The sequence below is a fragment of the Eubalaena glacialis genome, chromosome 2 (assembly GCF_028564815.1).
Source record: "Eubalaena glacialis isolate mEubGla1 chromosome 2, mEubGla1.1.hap2.+ XY, whole genome shotgun sequence".
Classification (NCBI taxonomy): Eukaryota; Metazoa; Chordata; class Mammalia; order Artiodactyla; family Balaenidae; genus Eubalaena; species Eubalaena glacialis.
The window spans coordinates 107,778,887-107,802,479 of NC_083717.1; the positions used below are offsets into that span (position 1 = coordinate 107,778,887).

The 23,593-nt window shown below is 38.3% G+C and overlaps 1 protein-coding gene across 2 annotated transcripts in view; it reads left to right on the forward strand.

Annotated features, from left to right (window-relative positions):
- The first annotated feature begins 943 nt into the window (after positions 1-943).
- TP53BP1 (tumor protein p53 binding protein 1) overlaps positions 944-23,593 on the forward strand; it is a 75,883-nt gene continuing 53,233 nt past the window's right edge. For both annotated transcript variants that reach the window (XM_061180387.1, XM_061180388.1), the window contains exons 1-11: positions 944-1,029; positions 1,603-1,787; positions 2,069-2,162; positions 2,394-2,478; positions 9,836-9,966; positions 10,571-10,729; positions 11,081-11,210; positions 12,576-12,742; positions 14,065-14,191; positions 14,999-15,093; positions 17,698-17,903. In XM_061180387.1, the coding sequence (XP_061036370.1) occupies positions 1,023-1,029; positions 1,603-1,787; positions 2,069-2,162; positions 2,394-2,478; positions 9,836-9,966; positions 10,571-10,729; positions 11,081-11,210; positions 12,576-12,742; positions 14,065-14,191; positions 14,999-15,093; positions 17,698-17,903 (1,386 nt within the window). In that variant the 5' untranslated portion in view covers positions 944-1,022. The remainder of the gene's footprint in view (positions 1,030-1,602; positions 1,788-2,068; positions 2,163-2,393; positions 2,479-9,835; positions 9,967-10,570; positions 10,730-11,080; positions 11,211-12,575; positions 12,743-14,064; positions 14,192-14,998; positions 15,094-17,697; positions 17,904-23,593) is intronic.

Consider the following 23,593-nt stretch of genomic DNA (forward strand, 5'->3'; position numbering starts at 1 on the left):
AAAACAAAACCATATTCCTCATGGGGCCTCCTTCATTAATACAAGTCACAGCTGCCACACCCTCTATAAGACCCCGGCACCATAATTAGGATAATAGACTCTCAAGGCTTCGAGGGACCTTTGAGGTCATCTAGTTAAAGGGGCGGCAGCTGTTCTCTTCACCACCGAGTCTGACAGTTACTGTGCTCAATTGTCTCAACCGGAGGTGCAAAACATGTCTAGGTTTATGGTCTCTGTAGGCTGCAGTTCCACAAAAGATAGGTCAACGATAAGCAAATGTGAAGCTTGAACTACGACGTTTCAGACTGGAAAGGGCAATGGGGAAAAATATGGCTTACCGGGGCCCTCAGACAATGTAAATGGAAAAAAAAAATTTTTTTTAAAGAACTGGCAGAGACGTAATGTGAAGCCCTTGAATTCGGGTAGAGGCCTACAAAAGGGATCCTGATTGACCCGGTAAACCCCAAAGAGTCCTCTCTCTCTTCAGTTTCACCAGCTTTGAAATTCTAGCCATCCTGGATCTTCTTTGCCCTTTTATTAGAAAGCCGGGAAACCCTCTCCTTTTCCACAGAAGAGGGTGAGAGAAGGGGCCTTGTGTTGCATGAACGATAGAAAATTGGTCTTTTCTCTTATGTCTGACTAGTGGTACAAACAACCGTCCTGGAGGCAGGGGAATATATTTCACGCCCTCTCAAGGTCCCTTCGGTTCAAGGATACTGTCATTCTCCGGCTGTATTAGAGGGACGGCCTGCAACGTCCAGGCTGCCATGGAAACACGCCGCCGTGTTCCTTTTTCTTACGTGGGGCGGGGCACTCCGCGCAGCCACCAATCATCCACAGGCTTTCTTGAGTGGCGGGCAGCAGCAGCGAATGGGCGAGCCGATACCGCGTGACGCGACGGGAAAGGGGGAGTTCGCGGCCCGTGGCGGCGGTGGCTACAGCGTCGACCTGGGGATCGAGCTGGAGGGACCTGGGGAGTGTGCGGAGATCTCTAGCTGGAGCGCGAGGGACCTCCCACCGGGATGCCTGGTACTGTTTGGAGAAAAGTGGGGGAGTAGTAGGCTCTGAAGGCTTGGGTTTCGGGTCTGAAGGGGATGGCAGACCGGAGGGGGCGGGGTGGCAAGCATGGCGGCGGTGACAGGGAAAGGGTTGGAGGGCCCTGAGGAGGGGGTGGGGTAGCCCTAGCTAGGAAGGCTGGGTGGTCGTGAGGAAGCGTGAAGGCCTGTGGGGGTTAAGACGAGCAGAGACTACAAAGAAGCCTTTTGGGGGGTGGTAGAGGCGCCAGAAGGACGTAGGGAGAGTTGTGGGGGATGGAAAAAGGGGCGGGGAGAGAAGAGGTTAGGAAGGAGGGGAAAGGGTGTCTACGGGAAGGTGATGGAAGGGGGAGAGAAGGATAGGCAGGCTGATTGTAAATAACGAGGAAATCGGGCCTTGGAAGGTATGATAGGAAAGTGATTGCAGCGATTATAATGTTCTAATTGGAAGAGTCCTACACTGGTCCCCTTTTCCAGGTCTTGTACTTCCGCCTCATTATTTAAGCTCAGACTGCATGAGGAAGGCTAGTAGGTTACACAGAACTGATCTTTTGTTATTCCATTCCAGGGGAGCAGATGGACCCTACTGGAAGTCAGTTGGAGTCAGATTTCTCTCAGCAAGACACTCCTTGCCTGATCATTGAAGATTCTCAGCCTGAAAGCCAGGTTCTAGACGATGATTCTGGTTCTCGCTTCAGTATGCTATCTCGACACCTTGCTAATCTACAGACGCACAAAGAGAACCCTGTGTTGGTGAGTGATAGGTTGCTTGGAAATGATTGAGTAGATTTTTTTTTTTCCCCCTAATCTAGACCAAGCTGCATAGTAAGTACTTAGGAGATCTTTTGGATAAAGTTGGCTGGAAAATAAAATCATTTTCACAAAAATATGTATCATTTTGGATTACCTCATATATAGTATATTATGAAATGTATATTTCATATTATGTACGTATATTATGTATATATACATTATGTATGTATATTTTGTAGGTATATTTTCTGGGATGTATATTATATATATATATTTTCTAGGATGTTGTGTCCAATAGTGAACAAACAGCTGGAGAAGAACAAGGAGACAGTAATAGTGGCTTCAATGAACATCTGAAAGAAAACAAAGCTGCAGGTGAGGTCCCTTTTGCAAGGGTGCTCTTGTTGGAGCCGGGTGGATATAAACATTATGTGGTTGTGGTGAATGTATGTAAGGAAGTCTGGCACAGTATCTGGTGCATAGTAGGTACTCAAAAGGTTGGTTTTCTAATGTAGCTGATTAGATTGGTATTGTCTTCATTCTTGAATTTGTATTACAATTTGGTGGTAAATGCCTTTTCTGCTAATATCCACTTATTTTTTTCAGAGTCTATGGATTCTTCTCATTTGGACACGTGTGGTTCCATCAGTCAGGTCATTGAACAGTTACCTCAGCCAAATAGGACAAGCAGGTATACTAGTGTTTGAAGGAATTTATTTAAATGTATTAGTGGATCAGTTTTTTTATCTGTACTTGTCTCATCCCAAGGATAAAAGGATTAATCTTATTTTTGTGAATTAGGGAGTGGGATTTCAGAATTGTATTAACTAGCATTTTTTTTTTTTTTTTTTATTAACTAGCATTCTGTTGGTACTGATAGCTGGAATCTCTTTTGTGAAGGTGGTAACATTTTTTTGCACCTACATTATTCAGATTGTGATCTACCTTGTGCATGTGAAACAAGCATTCCTTATTCTTAGCTTGGATATGACTTATTACTAGAAAAAATAATCAAAAAATATTTAGGTATATTATCAAAACAGTTAAGCATGGTTTCTACCTACCAACCAAAGAACCTCGCCAGTTTTAGACCCAGAATGTTTAATTCATACCCTAAACAGTATTCAGTTTTTACTTTGTCTCCTGTATATCTTTACATTGTCCATTTATTGAGTTTATCCTCTATGTTAGGCACTAGATGGGATGTTTGATATATACTGCCATTTAATTTCATCCTTAAAGCAGTTGTACGATGAACACATTATATTACTTCCCTTACTTAGGGGGGGAAGTGATAGGCAAAGAAGTTAAAAACCTTGCTCTAGAATGCATTGCTAGTAAGTGACAGAGCTGGGCTTTGAGTCCTTCTGACTCAAGTGCCTCTCTTTCTTTTTTACTATTCAACACCCAAATTCTCCTAAGATCAAAGGAGAACGTAGGAGTCTTGGGGTGGTGGAATAGAAAAGGGAGGTAGTCAGAGAGGAGGATGTTAGTTTGAGGTGAAAGACTAGGGTTTTATCTCAAAAATAAGTGTTTTGTGTGTGTATGTGTGTGTATGTTTAATACTCTGTGTTTGCACTTAAATTTTTTCTCTCAAATCATCAGTTGGATGCTTTAGAACAATCCCCAAATTGGTGGACTTATTTTGGCCCGCAGGTGGGTTCTAGTTGGCCCACACATAGTTGTAAAATATATTTGAATTTGTTGATAGCATTTAAAAGTAGGGAAATTTCACATAGAACTTAGATTTCCAGCTTCTGGGATTACTAGGCCGGAAGTAATGCAACTGTTGTATTATTGGCAGCAGTTGGCTGGAGCTGTGAGCAGCCAGCCTCTGCTTAGATAGGGCATGAGTGCTATGGTCTGTCATAGTGCCTGTAACTCACTGTTGTACTTGGACACTAAGGCCAGGTATTCTTTTTTCATTTATCCTAGGGCTTGTGCTTTTGTTCTTAAACCCAGCCACTTAACTCATTTATGTTACCTTTCTTTGCTTTTTGTAGGCATTTAAGTTTTTGTGATACCTCTTTAGGAACATGTGCCAGGCTTACCTGTGTTTTTGTGGCTCGGCATCTGAGTTTGAACCAGTGGGGACAGAATGCGTGTGTACCCCTTGTTATAAATGAATGGTACTGTTTGAGAAGTCTCATGCTACTTCTTTTCCCTTTTTGCATCAAGGTGTTGCTCTTTCCTTAAAAAAAATACTTGAATGCTTACATTCAGTAAACGTGCAGGCACTGTGGTAGGTGTTTTAAAGCATGTTTGCCATCATGGAGCTTACAGTTTAACAGGGGAAACAGATGTTAAATAATTACATAAATAGCTATTCAGTGAGAACTGTGATCATTGTAAAGAGGGAAAAAATAGAATATATAACCTAACATGGGGGATCAGGGAAAACCTCTTTGAGAAGGATGATCTAAACTATAAATACGAATTTGTTAAGCATAGTTGAAGGGCTGGGGAGAAGTGTGGCATGAAGTGTGTGGCACAGAAGTGTAGGAGGAGGAGCTTTCCAGACACAGGGAGCAGCATGTGTAAAGGCCACGAAACTGCAGAGAATGTGGGGTTGATTCCAAAAGAATGAAAGCTCTTCAAAACACATGTATACTGATCTCTTTATGTTGTCTTTATTCATTAATGCAAATATTTTGAAAAAGGCTGCTTGTGAACTTTTATATATCATAAAATTCCAAAAGATCTTCCTCTCTTATCTAATGTCCTATTGTGATGTAAGCCTGTGGTCCTAAACATGAAGTGTCCTAAAATATGATGCTGAGGATATTTTTATTTCCCCGTTAAACATTTAAGAAAATTGAGATGATTGTAGATTCACATGCATTTGTAAAAAATAGTACAGAGAGATTCTTTGTACACTTTTCGCAGTTTCCCCCAATGGTACCACTTTGCAAAACTATAGTATACTTTCACAACCAGAATATCAACATTGATAAAATCCAGTGAACTTATTCACATTTCCCTAGTTTTACTTGTACTCATGTGTGTGTATTAATTTTTATACAGCTTAATCACCTGTGTAGGTTTATCCACCACTGAGGTCAAAATGCTGAACAGGAGCTCCAGTGTTGTCCTTTTATAACCACACCCACCTCCCTCTCCTGCATGTGAACCTCTGGCAACCACTAATTAAGACCATCCTCTGGGGAATTCCCTGGTGGTCCAGTGGGTAGGACTCTGTGCTTTCACTGCTGAGGGTGTGGGTTGGATCCCTGGGTGGGGAACTAAGATCCAGGAAGCCGTGCAGTGGGACCAAAAAAAAAAAAAGACCATCCTCTACTGGTAAAGTTTTGTCATTTAAAATGTTATATAAATAGTATCATACAGTATATAATCTTTGGGGATTGGCTTTTTACAATTAGCATAAGCCCCAGGAGATCCATATGAGTTGTTGCATGTGTCAGTGGTTTGTTCCTTCTTACTGCTGAGTAGTGTTCCATGGTATGGATGTACCACAATTTGTTTAACCATTTGCCTATTGAAGGAAATCTGGGTTGATTCTAGTTTTTGGCTAATGTAAATAAAGCTGCTATGAACATTTGCATACAGGTTTTTGTAAGTCTTCATATCTCTAGGATAAATGGCCAGGTGGGCAATTGCTGGGTCATATGGTAGTTGCCTGTTCAGTTTTTTTAAGAAACTGCTGAACTGTTTTCTATAGTGGCTGTATCATTTTACAGTCCCACTAGCAGTGTATGAGACATCCAATTTCTCTCCATTCTCACCAGCATTTGGTGTTGTCACTATTTTTTATTTTAGCCATTCTGATAAGTGTGTGATAATATCTCATTGAGGTTTTAATTTGCATTTCCCTAATGGCTAATGATGTTGAACATCTTTTCGTGTGCTTCTCTGCCATCTGTACATCTTCAAGGAAATGTCTGTTCATGTCTTTTACCTATTTTCTAACTGGATTTTTTTTTATTGTGTTTTGAGACTTCTTTATATATTCTATATATTAGTCCTTTGTAGCATATGTGGTTTGCAAATATTTTCTCCTACTCTGTAGCTTGTCTTTTCATCCTCTTAAGAGGTTTTTTCCATAGAGCATGTTTTTAATTTTGATGAGATCTGTTAAATATTTTTAAGAGTAATATAAATACATAATTTATTTTAAAAAGAACTTATTATGAAAAGCAAAGAGTCCATTCCCACCATTGGTCCCCTTTCACAGAGGTAACGCTTTTTAAGTGTTTGTGCTTTTATTTCTTTGGGAGGTTGTCCTCCTAGCTCTTAATACTGTTGTAAAACTAAGTCACACTGTTGTATTACCATTTCTTGTTTTATCAGATTAAGACACTTGAGTTCCGTAATGAAAGATGAGGTTTTAACTCACAACAACATTCTCCTAATTTTTGATGATAATTGTTTTATTTCTTTTATTGGCTACTTCTGTATTTCTAAATAATGTATTTAAACCTTTGTTTTCTTTTTCCATCAGTTTTGGATAGTGGAGAAAAGTTTAATATCAGTACTATTTTTTGTCTATAATCGGATTAGTTTCAAGCCTCTTCTGATTCACCTAATCATTCTAATTAAATATTTATTGAGTATTTCCTATATGCCAAGCACTGTTGAGTTTTGGGGATACAAAGTGATCAGAAGAGATAAGAAACCCTAGACCTTAATGGAGCTTACGTTCTGGTATGGGATATAGCAATACATGATAGATAAGTAAAAATATATAGTATCTTAGACTCTGATAGGGCTGAGGAGAAAAATAAAGCAGAGAAGGGGATGGGAAACATCAAAGGAATTGCAAGTTTAGGTAGGATGACTTAGGGGATGCTTTAGTGATGTGACATTTGACTAAAAATCTTAAGTAAGTGATCTCTGCTATTATTTGGGATAAATGTAATCCATGCATAGAGAACAGCAAATGCAAAGGCCCTGAGAGAAGCATGTGCCTGGAATAATTGAGAAATGACAAGGAGGTTAGTGTGGCTGGCGTGGAGTGCTTGAGAGGAGTGGGAGAAGAGGTCAGGGAAGTAAAGAGGGAACCAGAATACATAAAGCCTTATGGATCATTGTGAGGAATTTGGCTTTTACTATTAGGAAACGGTTTTTGAACGGTTTTGAGCAGAGAAATGACATGATCTGACTTAGATTTAAACAGGATCACTCTGGCCGCTGGATCAGGAATAGACTGAAGAATATACAATTTTTATTTGTCCATTATACCTCGATAAAGCTGGGAAAAATAAAAATTAAAATAAAAAGAAAGCTCTTCAGATTAAATTTAGAAAGGAATAGTCTGAAGGGAGAGCAAGGGCAGAGTCAGGAAGACCTACTAGGAGACTACTGAAATAATTTAGGCAAAATGTGACAGTGGCTAGACCAGAGTAGAAGTGGATGAGGAGTGGTGAGATTCTGGGTTTTTGAAAATATGATTCAAAGATAGATTGGATGTGAAGTATGCGAGAGATGAAGGAGGTAACAGTGATTCCATGTTTTTCGTTTGGGAGCTAGAAGAATGGAGTTGCTGTTAATTGAGATGAGAAGACTGCAGGGGAAGGTCAGTTATAGACCTGTTAAAGTTGAGCTGCCTTTTCAATTGCCAGTTGGAGGCAGTTGACAGTGTGAATGTCTGGAGCTCAGGGGGAAGGTCTAAGCTGGAGATTTAAAATTGCAGAGTCATAAGCATATGGATGATATTCAAAGCCGTGAGTCTGGATAAGATCACTAAGGGGGTGAGTGTAGGTGAAGAAGAGGTCCAAGGACTCACTGTGCCTACGAGCATTAGGAACTTGAAGAAAACCACCAAAAGAGACTGAGGAAGATCCAAGGTGTGTGGTTTGTGCTGTCTTTCATTGCTCTTCTACTTTTTGTCATACACGCTCTTGACTTTCTTTCCCTGTGTTTCCTGAGGTCAGGCATCTGGTCCTCCCAGTTGTGTAGGTAACGTTCTATTTAATTTTTGTGAAAGTCTTTATTCAGTCCTTTTTCTCTTCCTTGGATCATGGTCCCCAACTTTGCAAATTTATGTTTTCTTCTCTTTTATGCTTATTAAACTTATGCTTAATGGTCTTTATATGAAGTGTTAAATGGGTAGAAAGTTACAAGGAGGCAAAAAATGTCATCTGTAATTCTGCCACCCAGAGGCTAATTGCTGTAAACATTTTGGCTTATTTTCCCTGTTGTTTTTTTTGTTGTTGTTGTGCACTTGATATACATAGTTGACACATGGGAAGTAAAAGTTCCTGTGTTTCTTGACCTTTTTGCTTAACAACATGAGCAATTAATTTCCCCTGGCAATTAAAACTCTAAATAACATTTGCCCCAAGTTTTTTATTTTAAAAGTTTAAACCCACAGTAGAGATGAAAAGATACTATGCATTTTTTCAAAATATACTATGAATTTTTTCTGTGTGTGTGTGTATAAAATATACTGTTTTGAAGCAAAGTTGCAGAAATCATAGTTCCCCTCAAATACTTTAGCATTCATCCCCTAAGAAAAATATTATCCTATATTATCATAATACCCTTATCACACCTAAGAAAATATTGATTCTGTAAAACCTAGTAATAAGTGCATATTCAGATTTTCCAAGTTGTCTCAAAGATGGCTTTATTTTATATATATATATATATATATATATATATATTTTTTTTTTTTTAATCCAGTATCCAATCCAGATTTATGGTTTACATGTTGCATTTGGTTGTTTTGAACATTTTTTTTTTTTTTAATTAATTAATTAATTTATTTATTTTGGCTGTGTTGGGTCTTCGTTTCTGTGCGAGGGCTTTCTCTAGTTGCGGCGAGTGGGGGCCACTCTTCATCGCGGTGCGCGGGCCTCTCACTATCGCGGCCTCTGTTGTTGCGGAGCACAGGCTCCAGACGCGCAGGCTCAGTAGTTGCGGCTCACGGGCCCAGTTGCTCCGCGGCATGTGGGATCTTCCCAGACCAGGGCTCGAACCCGTGTCCCCTGCATTGGCAGGCAGATTATCAACCACTGTGCCACCAGGGAAGCCCTGTTTTGAACATTTTTAACGGCTGCATAAATTACATTTTATGGATTATGAAATTAGTTAATCATTTACCTACTGTTGGGCTTACAGCAGGTTGTTAGTCACAGTGAACTTCGAAAGTAAGTTTGTATAAGGATCTTTTCATATTTCAAATTATTTTTTACAGTTGAAATTACTAGGTATGAACATTTTTTAGAGCTCTTGATACATATTTCCCAGTTGTTCTGCAGAAAGGTTCTATTAGTTTATACTCTCATAAACAGTATGTGATAATGCTAATCTCACCTCAGGTTTGGGCAGCACTGAATAGTAGTACAGTATTTACAGGTTTTTTTTTCTAATTTGATTGGCAACAAATGGTTTCTCTGATTTCTTACATGTTTAAAGACATTTGTATTTCTTTTTTTTGTGAGTTGTCTTTTCTGTTGTTTGTCCATTCATACCTTGAGCTTCTTCTTATGAGTTCCTTGTATATTATGGAGTCTATTCTTTTGTTATATTATTGCAGATATTTTTTCCTAATTGTTATGTGTCTTTTACTTTTGTTTATCATTTTTTGACCTGTGATGTCTTCTTTTTAATACACAGACCTCTTACCTGAATTTTTTTCAGCCACTGTGGTTCTATGTTATGTATTCTAAGAATTTTTGCTAAAATTCTTTTGTGAACTGTGTTCTATTAAATAGATGTATTTTTGACCCCCTTCTCTGCACATCTAATGCACATCTTCTCTTGTCACTTGTCAGTAATTCTCTTGAGTGCAAGATTTTTCTACCCCTGCTCAGATTTTTTCAGAGAAAGATAAAAATCAAGTATGTTTGTTTCTTTCTTCTGTCTCTTATTTGTATTACTTAATTCTGTACTACAGTGTTTTGAGTTGTTAACCTTTTAGGTGCTTTTTGTAGAAAGAAGCAATAATAGGGTGAGGTTTTTTACTTTTTCAAATTTGCTTAAAACGTGGTTGGTGTGTGGAGAGTCACAATAAAATTTAAAGAGTTCTTTGAGCAAAATATCCCGGCCTATCTGCGAACACATGATTGTGTCTTTTTTCTGTATAGTGTTTTGGGAATGTCAGTGGAATCTGCTCCTCCTGTGGGTGAAGAGAAGGAAGAAGAGGTGGAAGAGAAGGAGAAAGAGGAAAAGGAAGAAGATATTTCAGATGATACCACACACTCCCTTGGTGCTGAAGGTAGCTTTATGCCTTTTTCAGGATAGTAGATTGGTCTAGCCCCTTTAACATGAGCATGCAGATGTCTAAATTTCTCCCTTTTATCAGGTTATAGATTTCTGATCATTAAATTGAGAATAGTCATTAGGAAATTTGCTGGTAGTCTAAGATAATCCACCTAATTTTGGTGTTCAGGAATTTTTAGCTCATTTTTTAGCCCCCTTTCTGCATACTGACTCCTACTTCTTTTGTATTCATTTGTTTTTCAAATACTTTTGGGATGCATGCCTTGTGGGGTGAATTACAGTCTGAAGTACAGTGCTCTCTGCGTGTGTGTGTGTGTGTGTGTGTGTGTGGAGGGGCTTATGTATTTCTTTAGAAAGTAGAAATAGTCTACCTTTATTAGGTGCTTGTAAGGTTTTATAGTACACAGTTTTTTGCTTCATTATGCGTTTTCCCCCTTTGCTTTTAGTGCTTTTATTCTTAATTTTATTTTGAAAAAAATTTGGGGGACAGGGCTTTGATGTGAAGGACTTAATATGACCTTCTTTTGCTAAAGGGCAGCACCTTGCATAGTGCATAATGTTGTGGGATGATATCTGATTTCTTGTGGTTTTCTTCCTAGATCCTGCCTCATCACAGCTGGGCTTTGGGATTCTAGAACTCTCCCAGAGCCAGGATGTTGAGGAACAAACTGTGCCACGTGAAGCAGACAAAGAGCCTCTACAGTCGGTAACCACCAACTCTGCTTATACTAGGCTATCTGATGTGGATGCTAATATTGGTACGTAACATGTTTTCTGCATTTAGAGTTTGTTTATAAGTATTTTCCTCCCATGCTAGAGCTAGTTGTTTTTTCCTTGATATATCTTATAGCTATCTAAGTTAATATAATCTAAATTAGTATAGTAAGGTTGTAGAGTTGTCTGGCGAGTACTTGCCAGTTGATGGCTTGCATACTAAGGTTTTTTGTAAGTGGGTAATTGGTTATTTTCCTTTCTGGAATGATGCCTGTATATATTTTCAGTTTGTATTTCTTTCTTTAAAATCTTTGCCTTTTAAAAAGCATTTGGGACTACTTCTAGTACTTTGAAAAATTAAATATCTCCTTCCTATCGTCTTCTAAAACTTTAAGCAATTAAGCATGAAGAACAGTCTAATGAAGGTAGCCCCATGGCAGCACAGCCCAGCAAGGATATCCCTGTGGCAGCACAGCCCAGTAAGGATGTACCTGTGGTAGAAGAGCAAAATTCACCACCTGCAAGGTAAACCAAGTTCTTTCTAGGAAGTATTTTTGGGTTTCTGCTATCTATGGGGTTACACTCATTTCACTTGGCCAGGTGGAAACATTTTTAGAAATTCTTGATTTTTTTTTTTCCCCCTTGCCCTGGGCGTATTTATGGTCCAGTAGAAACATTTATTGTTTATGAATTCTCATTGTGTCCTTATCTTTAGGCATATTACAAACCCAATTTATTGCTGCTCTAACTGTAAGGATGACCCCTTAATCTTTGGTTGCTACTCCTCCTCTCTGTTCTTTGTCTGCAGAGGCACTGTCTCTCTGTGGGATGTCTTTCTAGCTTCTCTGGTATTGTAAGAGTCACAAGAATGTTATATTTGAAAGTCTACTGTTTTTATACTTGAGGAGCACCCAGATTGCGTTGGATCCTCAGGTATCCTGCATCTGGTAGCTTATGGCATAGATATATAGTGAGGTATTCTTTTCCCGTGTCTTTCAGGCTCTTAACTTGGTGGGAATTGGTCAGTATACCTTTGTTCTGCCTATGGTGATTGTTGTATCCAAAACAGCATTGTCTCTGGTCAATACCCCAAGTTTAGATATGGCAGAGGACAAGTGGGATGTTTCCATTTTGGAGGAGGGAATGAGTAAACATTTAGTATTCTTTTGTTTCTTCCTTCAGTAGAAACAGTGGGGAATGGGGTACTGAACAAAGTTGAATATCAAGAGAAGTTGTCTTTCTAATGCAAAACACTCAGCTTAACGGGGGCTGACTTTTTCCGCTTTTCCTTAGGAAATTACTCTCTAGGTAGTTTTGCTATCCTGTTTACTCTGGGGAATGGTAGAGTAGGTGAACCTCCTAAGTCTCTGGAAAGGAGCCAGCAGTGAGTGTCTTACATGTGTAAGTAGTATTTGTGTGAAGGAGTCTTGGTTTGGGGCTTGGGTTGAGTAGATCAGATCAAAAAGGTCAGCAGAAGATAACGTGTGTGGCTGGTGCAGAGGATGATTTACATCCAAGCCCTTTCTGTGGGAGGTCATTGTTCGTTCTGGCATTGTTGTGGTCTGGGTCACACTCCTTCATGCACCTCTAGATAACAACGTATGTAACAGAAATCCCTAACTCACTTATCAGAAATCTTGGACAGCATGCAACACTGCAGTGAGCAGAGTGGAAAAGAGGTATTGCTTTGTGAGAGACTGAGACACACTTTGAAATGGGCTGAGGGCTTTGCGTCATTATAAAGTGTAGCTTATTTCACTTTTAATAAATAGTTTTTGGAAGTTTTGAAATTAAAAAAGGAAAACACACAAAACAGGAAATGCTTCTTTGTTCAAAGATGAAAGCCTTTGAACATAGTAACTTTTTCTCCTGGCGATATGAATTTCCTAGGTCAGAGGACATGCCTGCTAGTCCCAAAGGCTCTCTTGCTGCTGTGGAAACAAAAGAACAAATATCTGTTCAAGAACTTCTGGAAGGTGGGATGCAGATTCAGAAGTCACCAGAGCCTGAGGTTTTGTCAACTCAGGAAGACTTGTTTGACCAGAGCAATAAAACAGGTACAAAGAGTAATTAGTTGCCGTAGCTCTTCTTTTCTGAAGATCTAAACTTTTATTTCTGTTCTGAGGCTACTGTTTTAAGTCACAAGGCACTTTATAGGTGTGCAGACTTGTTTGTGGTATGGAAGGAAAGTACATTTCTAGCTGATTAATGAGAAGGGCTTTTTGGAAATAATTGCTATTTAACGTGTGTTAGCATAATTTTCTTTCTCTTTTGGAAATGGAGATATTGAAGAATACTAGCTAATAATATGGCAGATTTAATGTTATGGGCAGAGTAACTATTTCTGTTATCATAAGTCTTCAAATCTTAAATATCACAATAATTAAATGAAGATTTTCATGTTCACCTGGGTAACAGTCTACTTATTCATCTGTTTATTAGTTCCTCTGCCACAAATAGGAAGTTATGGTCCAGCAGAAAGAACATAATACCTTTAGAAGACTAGAATGGTATTTGTTTCACCTTTCATTAACCCCCACCAGTGCCCCATGCTGCAACCTCACAGAGCCAGAAAGCGTCAGTAACAATCAGCAAAATATGATGTATTGGTTGTAAGTAGGGAGGAAGAGAAGGTTATAGTCCTGTACTATGCTGTGAATGTGTGCAGGACATACAGAGCATCACCAAGAAACCTTTTCTGGTCTCTCATTAAAGCCACAAGGTTGTACTTAAGAAATTTCTTTATTCTTGCAGTTAATACAGCTGATACTCCATTTGTTGCTAGGGAGAAGGGACCAACAGGAGCCTCTTCATAGTATAAATCAGTAAAGGCTGCTCATATATCCTTTTACTTACGCTTTATTATTTTTCCTGTCTTTTGAGGAGCCCAGGTTCTAATCATGAAAATTGCTGCATTCATATCATCAGGTGTCATGCACATCGTTTTGACTTCTCCCATCTGCATCATGGCATGAGCTTTACTTCACCTTAGGTAGACCTTGGAATAAAGGGCTCGCTTGCTGTCTTATAATAGAAACTTCACAAGAAAGAAGAGCAGCCAAGGAGAGGTTTAAGCGTCCTGGCTTTTCTTCTCCAGGCTTCGATCATGACAGAAAGGACTAAGGAGTTCTTTTTGTCAATTCTTTATAAAAGAAACCCATAATTCATTAGGGAGAGGTTGTTTAGTGGTCACTCAAGATTTGTGTTAGCGTGGCATTCCACTAATTGTACTGCAGTTAGAAAACAGTTTCTGCCCTCTTGGAACATGGGTGGATATGAATATTACGCTTTTTGTACTACTGAGTGTCTTGTTTTTTTTGACAGTTCAGTAATGTCAATATGAGAAGTAAATGCAACTAGAATTTTTTTTTTTTCTCAGCGTCTGATGGTTGCTCTACTCCTTCAAGGGAGGAAGGTGGGTGTTCTTTGGCTTCCACACCTGCCACCACTTTGCACCTCCTGCAGCTCTCTGGTCAGAGGTCTCTTGTTCAGGAGAGTCTTTCCACGTAAGTAAGCCTAAAATAACCCTTTCAAGGAAACATGTGCCTGATGGTTTTAGGCTAAGGTTGAAAGAGCTAAAGTTGGTAGTCCAGAAGTCTTTTTGAAACTGAAAAGTAAACTCTAGGCTTAAGAATTTTGGGGAATAAGAACTTAGTGGAATTATCGAAGGCAGGTAGATCTGCTTTCCCATTTGGAGATTTTAAAATTGTAGCCTGAAGGTTTCACCAGGAAAGAGACTGCCCAGTTATTTAGAGACTGTTACGTGTCCAAAAACAAGCTGCCTGCTGCTCCATTTGGCTAGCAGTTCTTCCCATTTAATGGCATAGGGGTGCAGAAGAGGTTATGCTAGAGTTGACAGTAGTTGGATTTCTTTATCCGTGTTAGGGCAAAGAGGTTGCTTTTTTTTTTTTTTTTTTTTTAATAAGAATGTGCATGATCTTTCTCATAATAGGCAAAAAATGGAGTAAATATTTGTCTCAAATCTGCAGATGAATTAATTTTTTTAGCACTATCTCATCCTGCTTTTCAGTCATGATGTCCTTGTGTCTGGTCATTTACTTTCTCTTGTAATCATATGGCTTTTCCCTTAATCTTTTTTTTTTTTTTTAAATTCTAATTTTGGATATGTCTGGTGTGAGAAATAGTTATTGAAGTATTGTTCATGGCTCTTCTACCAACCTCGGTTAGCTGTTTGAGAGAAGCACTAATAAGTACTTGAATGAGTTATAGATATTTTTGCTGTTAGGAAGTAGAAAGCAAGTGTGAAGCTGTAGCTGTGGTAAAATAACCTGTGGCTCTCTCTTTGTATAAAGGAATTCCTCAGACCTTGTTGCTCCTTCCCCTGACGCCTTCCGATCTACCCCCTTTATCGTTCCTAGCAGTCCCACAGAGCAAGAAGGGAGAAAAGGTGAGCTCTCTTGATCTGTCTGTTGATCTCAGGTTAGAAGAGGGGCAGCACTTCTTCTGCCTTGTGAAGTGTACTGTTCCTTTACATGTTAGAACACTGTGACCTCAGCTATTCGCTAGGACTCATGTCTAAGCTTCAGGGGAGTGGCCTAGTGTTAAGTGCTTTCCTCAGTTCTTTACTCTTCTAGCACTGATTCTTCTGAGAGTTCTGTATTGACAACTTAATTTTTGAAAAGACCCTTAAGGGAAAATTGTTCAAGTTGAACTCAAATGAATTATCAATAGTATAATGAAGACCTTTATTGCCATTGGCCTAATAGTCTCCAGCAGCATGGTAACATGTTACTGGTCAGAGGGAACCAAAAATTGTTTCTTTTGTTCTTTATAGGTTATTTCTGCTATTATCAAAGCAGTTTTAGCCAAAGAGTGGTTAGGAGCAGGTGGTAGAAATTTTGACTTAATTCCCTTCCTCCATTGAGGACCTAGTAATTTTATATTACTTTATTCACAAGAAAGTTTTTCTTTTTACTTAATTTATGTCATTATCTAAACCTCTTTTGCTCTGTTCTAGTCTCCTATCCAGTCATTCAAGATATTTCTAAATTTTTCCTACTTCTACAAAGCCTTTTCCAATAAATTCCATGATTTTTTTCCTTTTCATTCTTTCACATATCAATAATGGTACAATAGCTAATATTTATTGAACACTTATTTTATGCCAGGCCCTGTTCTTTTTGCTTCTCTTTTGTTCTAGGTTCTTCTCTTTGTTTCTTTTTTTGTTTGTTTTTTTTTTTAAATCCTCACAACAGTCCTAAGAAGTAGGTGTTACTTTTATCCCCATTTTACAGATGAGAAAATGGAGGCACAGAGAGATTTCACAACTAAGTCTTAGAGGCAGGATTTGAACTTGGGCAGCTGCCTCCAGAGCCTGTGCTCATGGGTTTTCATTTACCCATGACAAAATTTAATCTTAGACTTTCTTCTGTCACAAAGTTTGTGTCTGGCTATTTTCTCTTAAAATCAATGTAGGTATCCAAATGGACTAATATCATTCTAAGCATAACATGATTAGTGATATCTTCAGTGAAAAATAAAAGTGAATCCATTCTACGAAAAATGCTGTTAATGCAAGTTAAGTTTGGCATATCCTTAGAACCATTTTTTCTATCTGTAGTGTGAACACTGAAGATATATAAAAATAATTATATTAAAAATGCTTTCTCCCTGACTGTAAACATAATTAGTACTTACTGCAGAAAGTTTGGAAAGCATATGGGAAAGTAATGAGAAGAAAATAAAAATCACCTGTGATACCACAGTCCAGATATAATTAGTATTTGGATATGTGTGTTTCCTTTCAGTGTGTTTTCTATGCATAAATATAAAGAAGTATGTTTACACAAGTGGGATCATGTTATGTATATGATTCAGTGTTCTTTTTTTTTCAATACAATGTAACATTGTATTTTCCTTTGTCAATTATATTTTAGATTTAATGCATTTGCTTAATATGTGCATAACTGTGCAACTGTGTATGCTTTTTGTATTTTGTTGTTGTTGTCTAAGAATATTAACCTAAAGCCTTTTTATATGTAGTGCTTAGAACAGTCCTTAATAAGTGCTTTGTCACGGCAATAAAGATCAAAAGGTGTAATGAAAATACTTAACACAGCTGTGGTAGTGTAATAAAGGCCTATAGCATCAGTTCCCAAACCTAGCATTACAGTGGAGTGTGCGTTTGAGGCCAAGCTAAGCAGCAGGGGTAGGTATTGAGGTGGAGGTGGGGCGGGTACCTGGTAGCATGAATGTGGATTTTAGGCAAAAACTAAATGGCATAGGTACTTTGTGAGAGTGGTCTAAAGGAAGCCTGTTTGGGGTCAAGTTGTAAGATAGGGGAAAAGGGGTTGATGAATCAAATACCTAGCAAGCTAGGCTGGCTCTGAGGAAGATCCTGTTAGCCTACAGGTGGGTAGGATACTATAGGAAAAGCAGTGTTTGTGTTTTGTTTGTGTTTATGTTTCCCTCCTGAGCAATTTATCTCAGGATTAGTGTCCTGTACTTTGTTCTTTGATAAATCATTGCTGATTGTCATTGATAGATTTTTGTTTTTCCTTCTTCTCTATTTGTCCTGGCATCCACCTCTCTGCACTTAGCAGTTAATGCAAATAAAATGAGTTCATAAATATGTAGATATTTACTTAGAGTGGTGAACAAGTTCACTGCCTTTCAAGGCCTGTGGTTAAATTAGGTGCCATTAATCTGGGCGTTCCTATGCAAATGTGAAAACTGAGCTATAATCAGGAAGGGGTCTCAGAGGAACCAAGTTAATTTACTATCATATGGATGGATGGGTATCCCTAGATGAACCCTATTTTAATCTATATCTGAGTATTTTAGGAGTGTGGATTTCCCTCCCCCAGGGGAATAAAGTGTTGCTAGATTTCTAGGACTCAATCTTCTATTAACCTATCAGCTTTTCTGAAAATTGTCACTGTTTTTTTTTAGGGATGAAAATATCTGAATATAATTGTTATTAGTGGTATTGGAACATGAATAGTATTGATGAGTGCTTATTTCTCAATTTGTTTTTCCTGTTTTAAACTAGATGAGCCAATGGATATGTCAGTGTTATCTGAAGGGAGAGAGTCTTTTCAGAAGAAACTCCAAGGTGATGAACCAGTAGAGATAGAAAACCCCCCTCTCCCACCTGAGCCCACTATATCACCACAAGCCTCAACACCGGTATCTCAGAGCACACCAGTCTTCACTCCTGGGTCACTTCCTGTTCCATCCCAGCCTGAGTTTTCTCATGTGAGTATCATAGAAAAAGTTTTTTCCTCCTAACATCTTTTTTTTTTAAACAACTATATTGAGGTATAATTTACAAACCATAAAACTCACCTATTTTAAGTGTATAGTTTAGTGATATTTTAGTAAATTTACAGAATTGTGCAGCTGTTATCAGAATCTAGTTTTAGAACATTTCCAGGGTCATCTAACATCTTGATGTACTTTTTATGTTTGAATTTTGTACTATGTCTTTTTTTTTTTTTAACATCTTTATTGGAGTATAATTTGTACTATGTCTTTAACTTCTTAAAAATGTTGCTTTGAAATTGAAAGGGGGCATTAATCATTATTCTACCTTAACGCACGAACTTCTCACTAGATCAACCCTAGGCTTTCCACCAGTTGTCAAAATCTCCTTTCAAGATGTTCAGGGGCCTCAAACTTCTTCATTTTGGAGAAACCACTTTTGGAGCCTCCTGAGTTCTAATCTGTGCTATTACCTTCTATTCCTGGTATATAACTGTCACCTCCCTTTCATTGTCTTTGGAGAGTGTCCTTACCTGTCTTTGTGTTGGATTCCTCTTGGGCTCTGTGTCTTCTTGCTTGGTTTACTCCCTCATTTTGATGGAGGACGTTCTTTAGTAGCATACTTTCTACTCTCATACATGATTCATAGTTTGTAGGAGTATAGAATTTTAGCTTGGAAATAATTTTCCTTTAAACTTTTGAAAGCATCGCTCTACCATCTTCAGACTTCCAGTGTTGCTGTTGAGAAGTGTGGCCAGTTTGATTTTGATCTTTAATAGGTGAGCTGTTTTTTTTCCTTACTGGAATCTTGTAGATTTTTCTTTTTATCCCCAGTGTTCTGAAACTTCCAGACCCTTGGCATAGGTCTGTTTTTCTTCATTGTGTTGGTAAGCCCTCTCAATCTAGAAACTCAAGCCCTTCAGTTCAGGGACATTTAATTATTTAATTTCTTCCCCTTTGTTCTTTTTTTTTTTCTTAATGGAATACCTATTGTTTGGATATTCATACTCCTAGAATAGTCTTGTAATTTTATTATTTTGTGTCCTACTTTCCATCTCTCTCTCCTTTTGTTTAACTTTCTGGATGATTTCAACTATTTTTTTTTAAAACTTAAAAAAAACCCTGACTTTATTGAGATATAATTCATGAATCGTGTTGTTCACCCTTTTAAAGTGTATAATCTAGTGGTTTTTAGTGTATTCACAAAGTTGTATAGTTATTCACCAGAGTCTAATTTTAGAACATTTTCATCAGGCTCCCCCTCCACCCCCAACAAAAGACCCCATGCTTATTAACAGTCACTCCCATTTCCTCCACCCCCAGCCCTAGTCAATCACTAATCTACTTTGTGTCTCTATGGATTTGCCTGTCCTGGGCATTTCACATAAGTGGAATTATACAATATGTAGTCTTTTGTGACTGGTTTCTTTACTGTAATGTTTTCACAGTTCATCCACGTTTTGACATGTATCAGAACTTCATTCCTTTTTATTCTGAATAATACTGTGTATGTACATACCACGTTTTATTCATCCGTTTCTCAGTTGATGAACATTTGGGTTGTTTCCCCTTCTTGGTTATTGTAAATAATGCTGTGTACATTTGTGCACAAGTTTTTGCACAGATGTGTATTTTTATTTCTCTTGTATATAATTAGGAGTGCAACTGCCAGGTTCAACCATTTTTTAACTTTCTCTGAGACATTAATTTCTACTCTTGGGTTTTTCATTTCTATACTCTTTTTTTTTTTTTCCTTGAATGTTCTCCCTTTTTAAAAAAAATAGCATTTTGTCATTTCATGGGTATACTATCTTATCTCCTTAATGATATTAATAATAGTTTTTGAGAAGTTTTCTCCCTGCAATAGTCACTATTTCTTCAAATAGATTTTAGTTTTGTTAGTTTTGATGTTTGACTTTTAAAGAGGCTTTCCTCAAGAGTCTGCTAATAATCCTTGATTGTCTGACTGCTTTAAGAGTGAAATTCCAGAAAACTGATTAGAAGTTCTGAATTGGTAGTTGGTGCTTCATGTGTCTGGAATTTACTGTAGTGTGATCTGCAGGGCCATTTTTGGGGTCCCGTCATGTCAGTATCTTGATTTATCTTGTCTTGTTCAGGTTCCCTCCTGTCTGCCATTGCTTTAGAAATCTATGATGGAAGAGGACTGGGGATGTTGAGAGGCAGATGCAGGTTCCATTCAATATGTAAATTTTCATTTAATCTCCCTGTTTTCAGTCTGGTACTTTCTGATAACTGTGCGTCTTTTCCTCCAGTTCAGGGATGCTCTGTTTTACCCTCTCCAGGGCAGAGGAGGGTCAGGAAGAGCGAATCTGGGGATTAAACTGCTTCTTAAATAGATTTCCAGGCAGTCCTCCTCCTGTTTTTAGCACAACCCTCATCACCACTTCCAGAGTTACTTGGGCTACTGCCAAGTCCTGAATCTTTTTTTGGGACATGGTAGTTCTGAGGTGTAATTTGGGTTACTTCTTGGCTTTCTCCACTGCTGTCTTAGGAATTCAGTTTTCACTAGTCTGCTAGATAGATGACCACTCTTCCAAAATTTTATCGTGGTTATCTGTTCTTTGTTCTCTTTTTCTTTTTCTTTTTTTTTTTTTAAATTTATTTATTTAATTTATTTCTTTTGGCTGCGTTGGGTCTTTGTTGCTGTGCGCGGGCTTTCTCTAGTTGCGGCGAGCGGGGGCTACTCTTCGTTGCGGTGCGCGGGCTTCTCATTGCGGTGGCTTCTCTTGTTGTGGAGCATGGGCTCTAGGTGTGCGGGCTTCAGTAGTTGTGGCATGCAGGCTCAGTAGTTGTGGCTCGCGGGCCCTTGAGCACAGGCTCAGTAGTTGTGGCGCACAGGCTTAGTTGCTCCGCGGCATGTGGGATCTTCCTGGGCCAGGGCTCGAACCCATGTCCCCCGCATTGACAGGCAGATTCTTAACCACTGTGCCACCAAGGAAGTCCCTTTTTTTTTTTTTTTAATAAATTTATTTATTTATTTATTTATGGCTGCGTTGGGTCTTAGTTGCTGCGCGCGGGCTTTCTCTAGTTGCGGTGAGCAGGGGCTACTCTTCTTTGCGGTGTGCAAGCTTCTCATTGCGGTGGCTTCTCTTGTTGCGGAGCACGGGCTCTAGGCTCGCGGGCTTCAGTAGTGTGGCTCGTGGGCTCTAGAGCGCAGGCTCAGTAGTTGTGGCTCGAACCCGTGTCCCCTGCATTGGCAGGTGGATTCTTTTTTTTTTTTTTTTTTAAACATCTTTATTGGAGTATAATTGCTTTACGATGGTGTGTTAGTTTCTGCTTTATAACAAAGTGAATCAGTTATACATATACATATGTTCCCATATCTCTTCCCTCTTGCGTCTCCCTCCCTCCCACCCTCCCTATCCCACCCCTCTAGGTGGTCACAAAGCACCGAGCTGATCTCCCTGTGCTATGCGGCTGCTTCCCGCTAGCTATCTATTGTACATTTGGTAGTGTATATATGTCCATGCCACTCTCTCACCCTGTCACATCTTACCCCTCCCCCTCCCCGTATCCTCAAGTCCATTCTCTAGTAGGTCTGTGTCTTTATCTCCGTCTTGCCACTAGGTTCTTCATGACCTTTTTTTTTTTTTTCCTTAGATTCCATATATATGTGTTAGCATACTGTATTTGTTTTTCTCTTTCTGACTTACTTCACTCTGTATGACAGACTCTAACTCCATCCACCTCACTACAAATACCTCCATTTCATTTCTTTTTATGGCTGAGTAATATTCCATTGTATATATGTGCCACATCTTCTTTATCCATTCATCCGATGATGGACACTTAGGTTGCTTCCATGTCCTGGCTATTGTAAATAGAGCTGCAATGAACATTTTGGTACATGACTCTTTTTGAATTACGGTTTTCTCAGGGTATATGCCTGGCAGGCGGATTCTTAACCATGCCACCAGGGAAGTCCGTGAGGTTTCCTTTTGAAGTGATGAAAATGTTTTCAAAGTAGATAGAGGTGGTGGTTGCACACTGTAAATATTCACTTTAAAGTGGTTATTTTATGAGTTTGACTTTTAAAAAGGTATTTATAATCTTATTAGCAATGTCTTAACTATAAGCCTTTGTAAAATGACTTATTTTTTACAACAAGAAAAATAAATACATTTTTCTTGTAGAGTGTGTATAATATACAGATAAGTGAAAATAAGATCATCAATTATCCTGTCTCAACTAATTGCTTGTAACTTTTTTGTTTTATTTTTCATAACTTTTTAATGGTATATATTTATTAACTTAAAAAAACTTGAAAATTATATAAAAATGTATAGACCACAATAAAATATATAGTCATATACTTTTTTAACTAAAAACTTTTCTATTTAATGCATAGCCTGAATGTTTTTCTATATTCTTTAATATTCATCTACAATTTTGTGTAATTACAAAGTATTCCATCATGTAGGTGTATCATAATTTTTAAATGAATCTCCTATCAGTGGATATTTAAGATATTTTATATTATTTCCTTTTCTAAATAATAATTTTAGTACTGAACAGCAAGCACTGTAGCTAAATCCCAGTGTATTTTCATCAAATAATTTCCTGGAACTGGAATTATTGGGCTAAAGGGTATATAAAATTTCAAGGCTGTTGTCGTGTATTGCCAAATTGCCATTAGAAGTGTTGAACCAATTTATACTCAGTCATGCCTCAGAGTATATGAGCAGATTGAAATTTATGACTATTTTTATAATCTGAAAGTGTAAACAGTAACACCAGACATTGAAATACCAGAAGTTATAGAATATACAGAATGTTTGGCAACCTATTTTGATTCCTCATTCCCTTAAAAATAGGAAATGAATGCCTTATCAGCTATGTCTAGAGTGTTATAGCATTTATGTTAGGCAAAATAACACATTAAACGTAAATTCTTACATAAAAACATATTTAAGCTTTGGGTTATTTTCTTTTTTTTAAGGTATTATTTACATAAAATAAGAATGCCATTTTAAGTGTATAGTTGGATGAATTTTGGTAGTTGTATACAAATGTATAACCACCATCACCATCAAAGTACAGAACAGTTTCCTCACCCTAAAAAGTTTCTTCATAATCCTTTGCAGTTGATCCCTCCTCCCCACGCCCCCATCCACTCTTCTACCCTAGGCAGGCATTCATCTGCCTTCTGTCACTATAGTTTTATTTTTTCAAGAATTTCATATAGGTCTTCCCTGGTGGCACAGTAGTAAGAATCTGCCTGCCAATGCAGGGGACACAGGTTCGATCCCTGGTCCAGGAAGATCCCACATGCTGTGGAGCAACTAAGCCCGTGTGCCACAGCTACTGAGCCTGCGCTTTAGAGCCCGCGAGCCACAACTATTGAAGCCCGTGCCTAGACCCTGTGCTCCGCAACAAGAGAAGCCACTGAAATGAGAAGCCCACGCACCGCAACGAAGAGTAGCCCCCGCTCTCTGCAACTAGAGAAAGCCCGTATGCAGCAACGAAGACCCAACACAGCCAAAAATTTAAAAAAAAATTTCATATAATTGGAATCAAAAGTGTATGGTGTTTTGTGTGTGAGTTCTTTAGCCTAGCATATTTTTGAGATTCATTCATATTCTGGCAAGTTTTAATATTTTAATCCTTCTTATTGTTGAGTAGTATTCTGTAATATAGATATCCACAATTTATTTATTCACCAA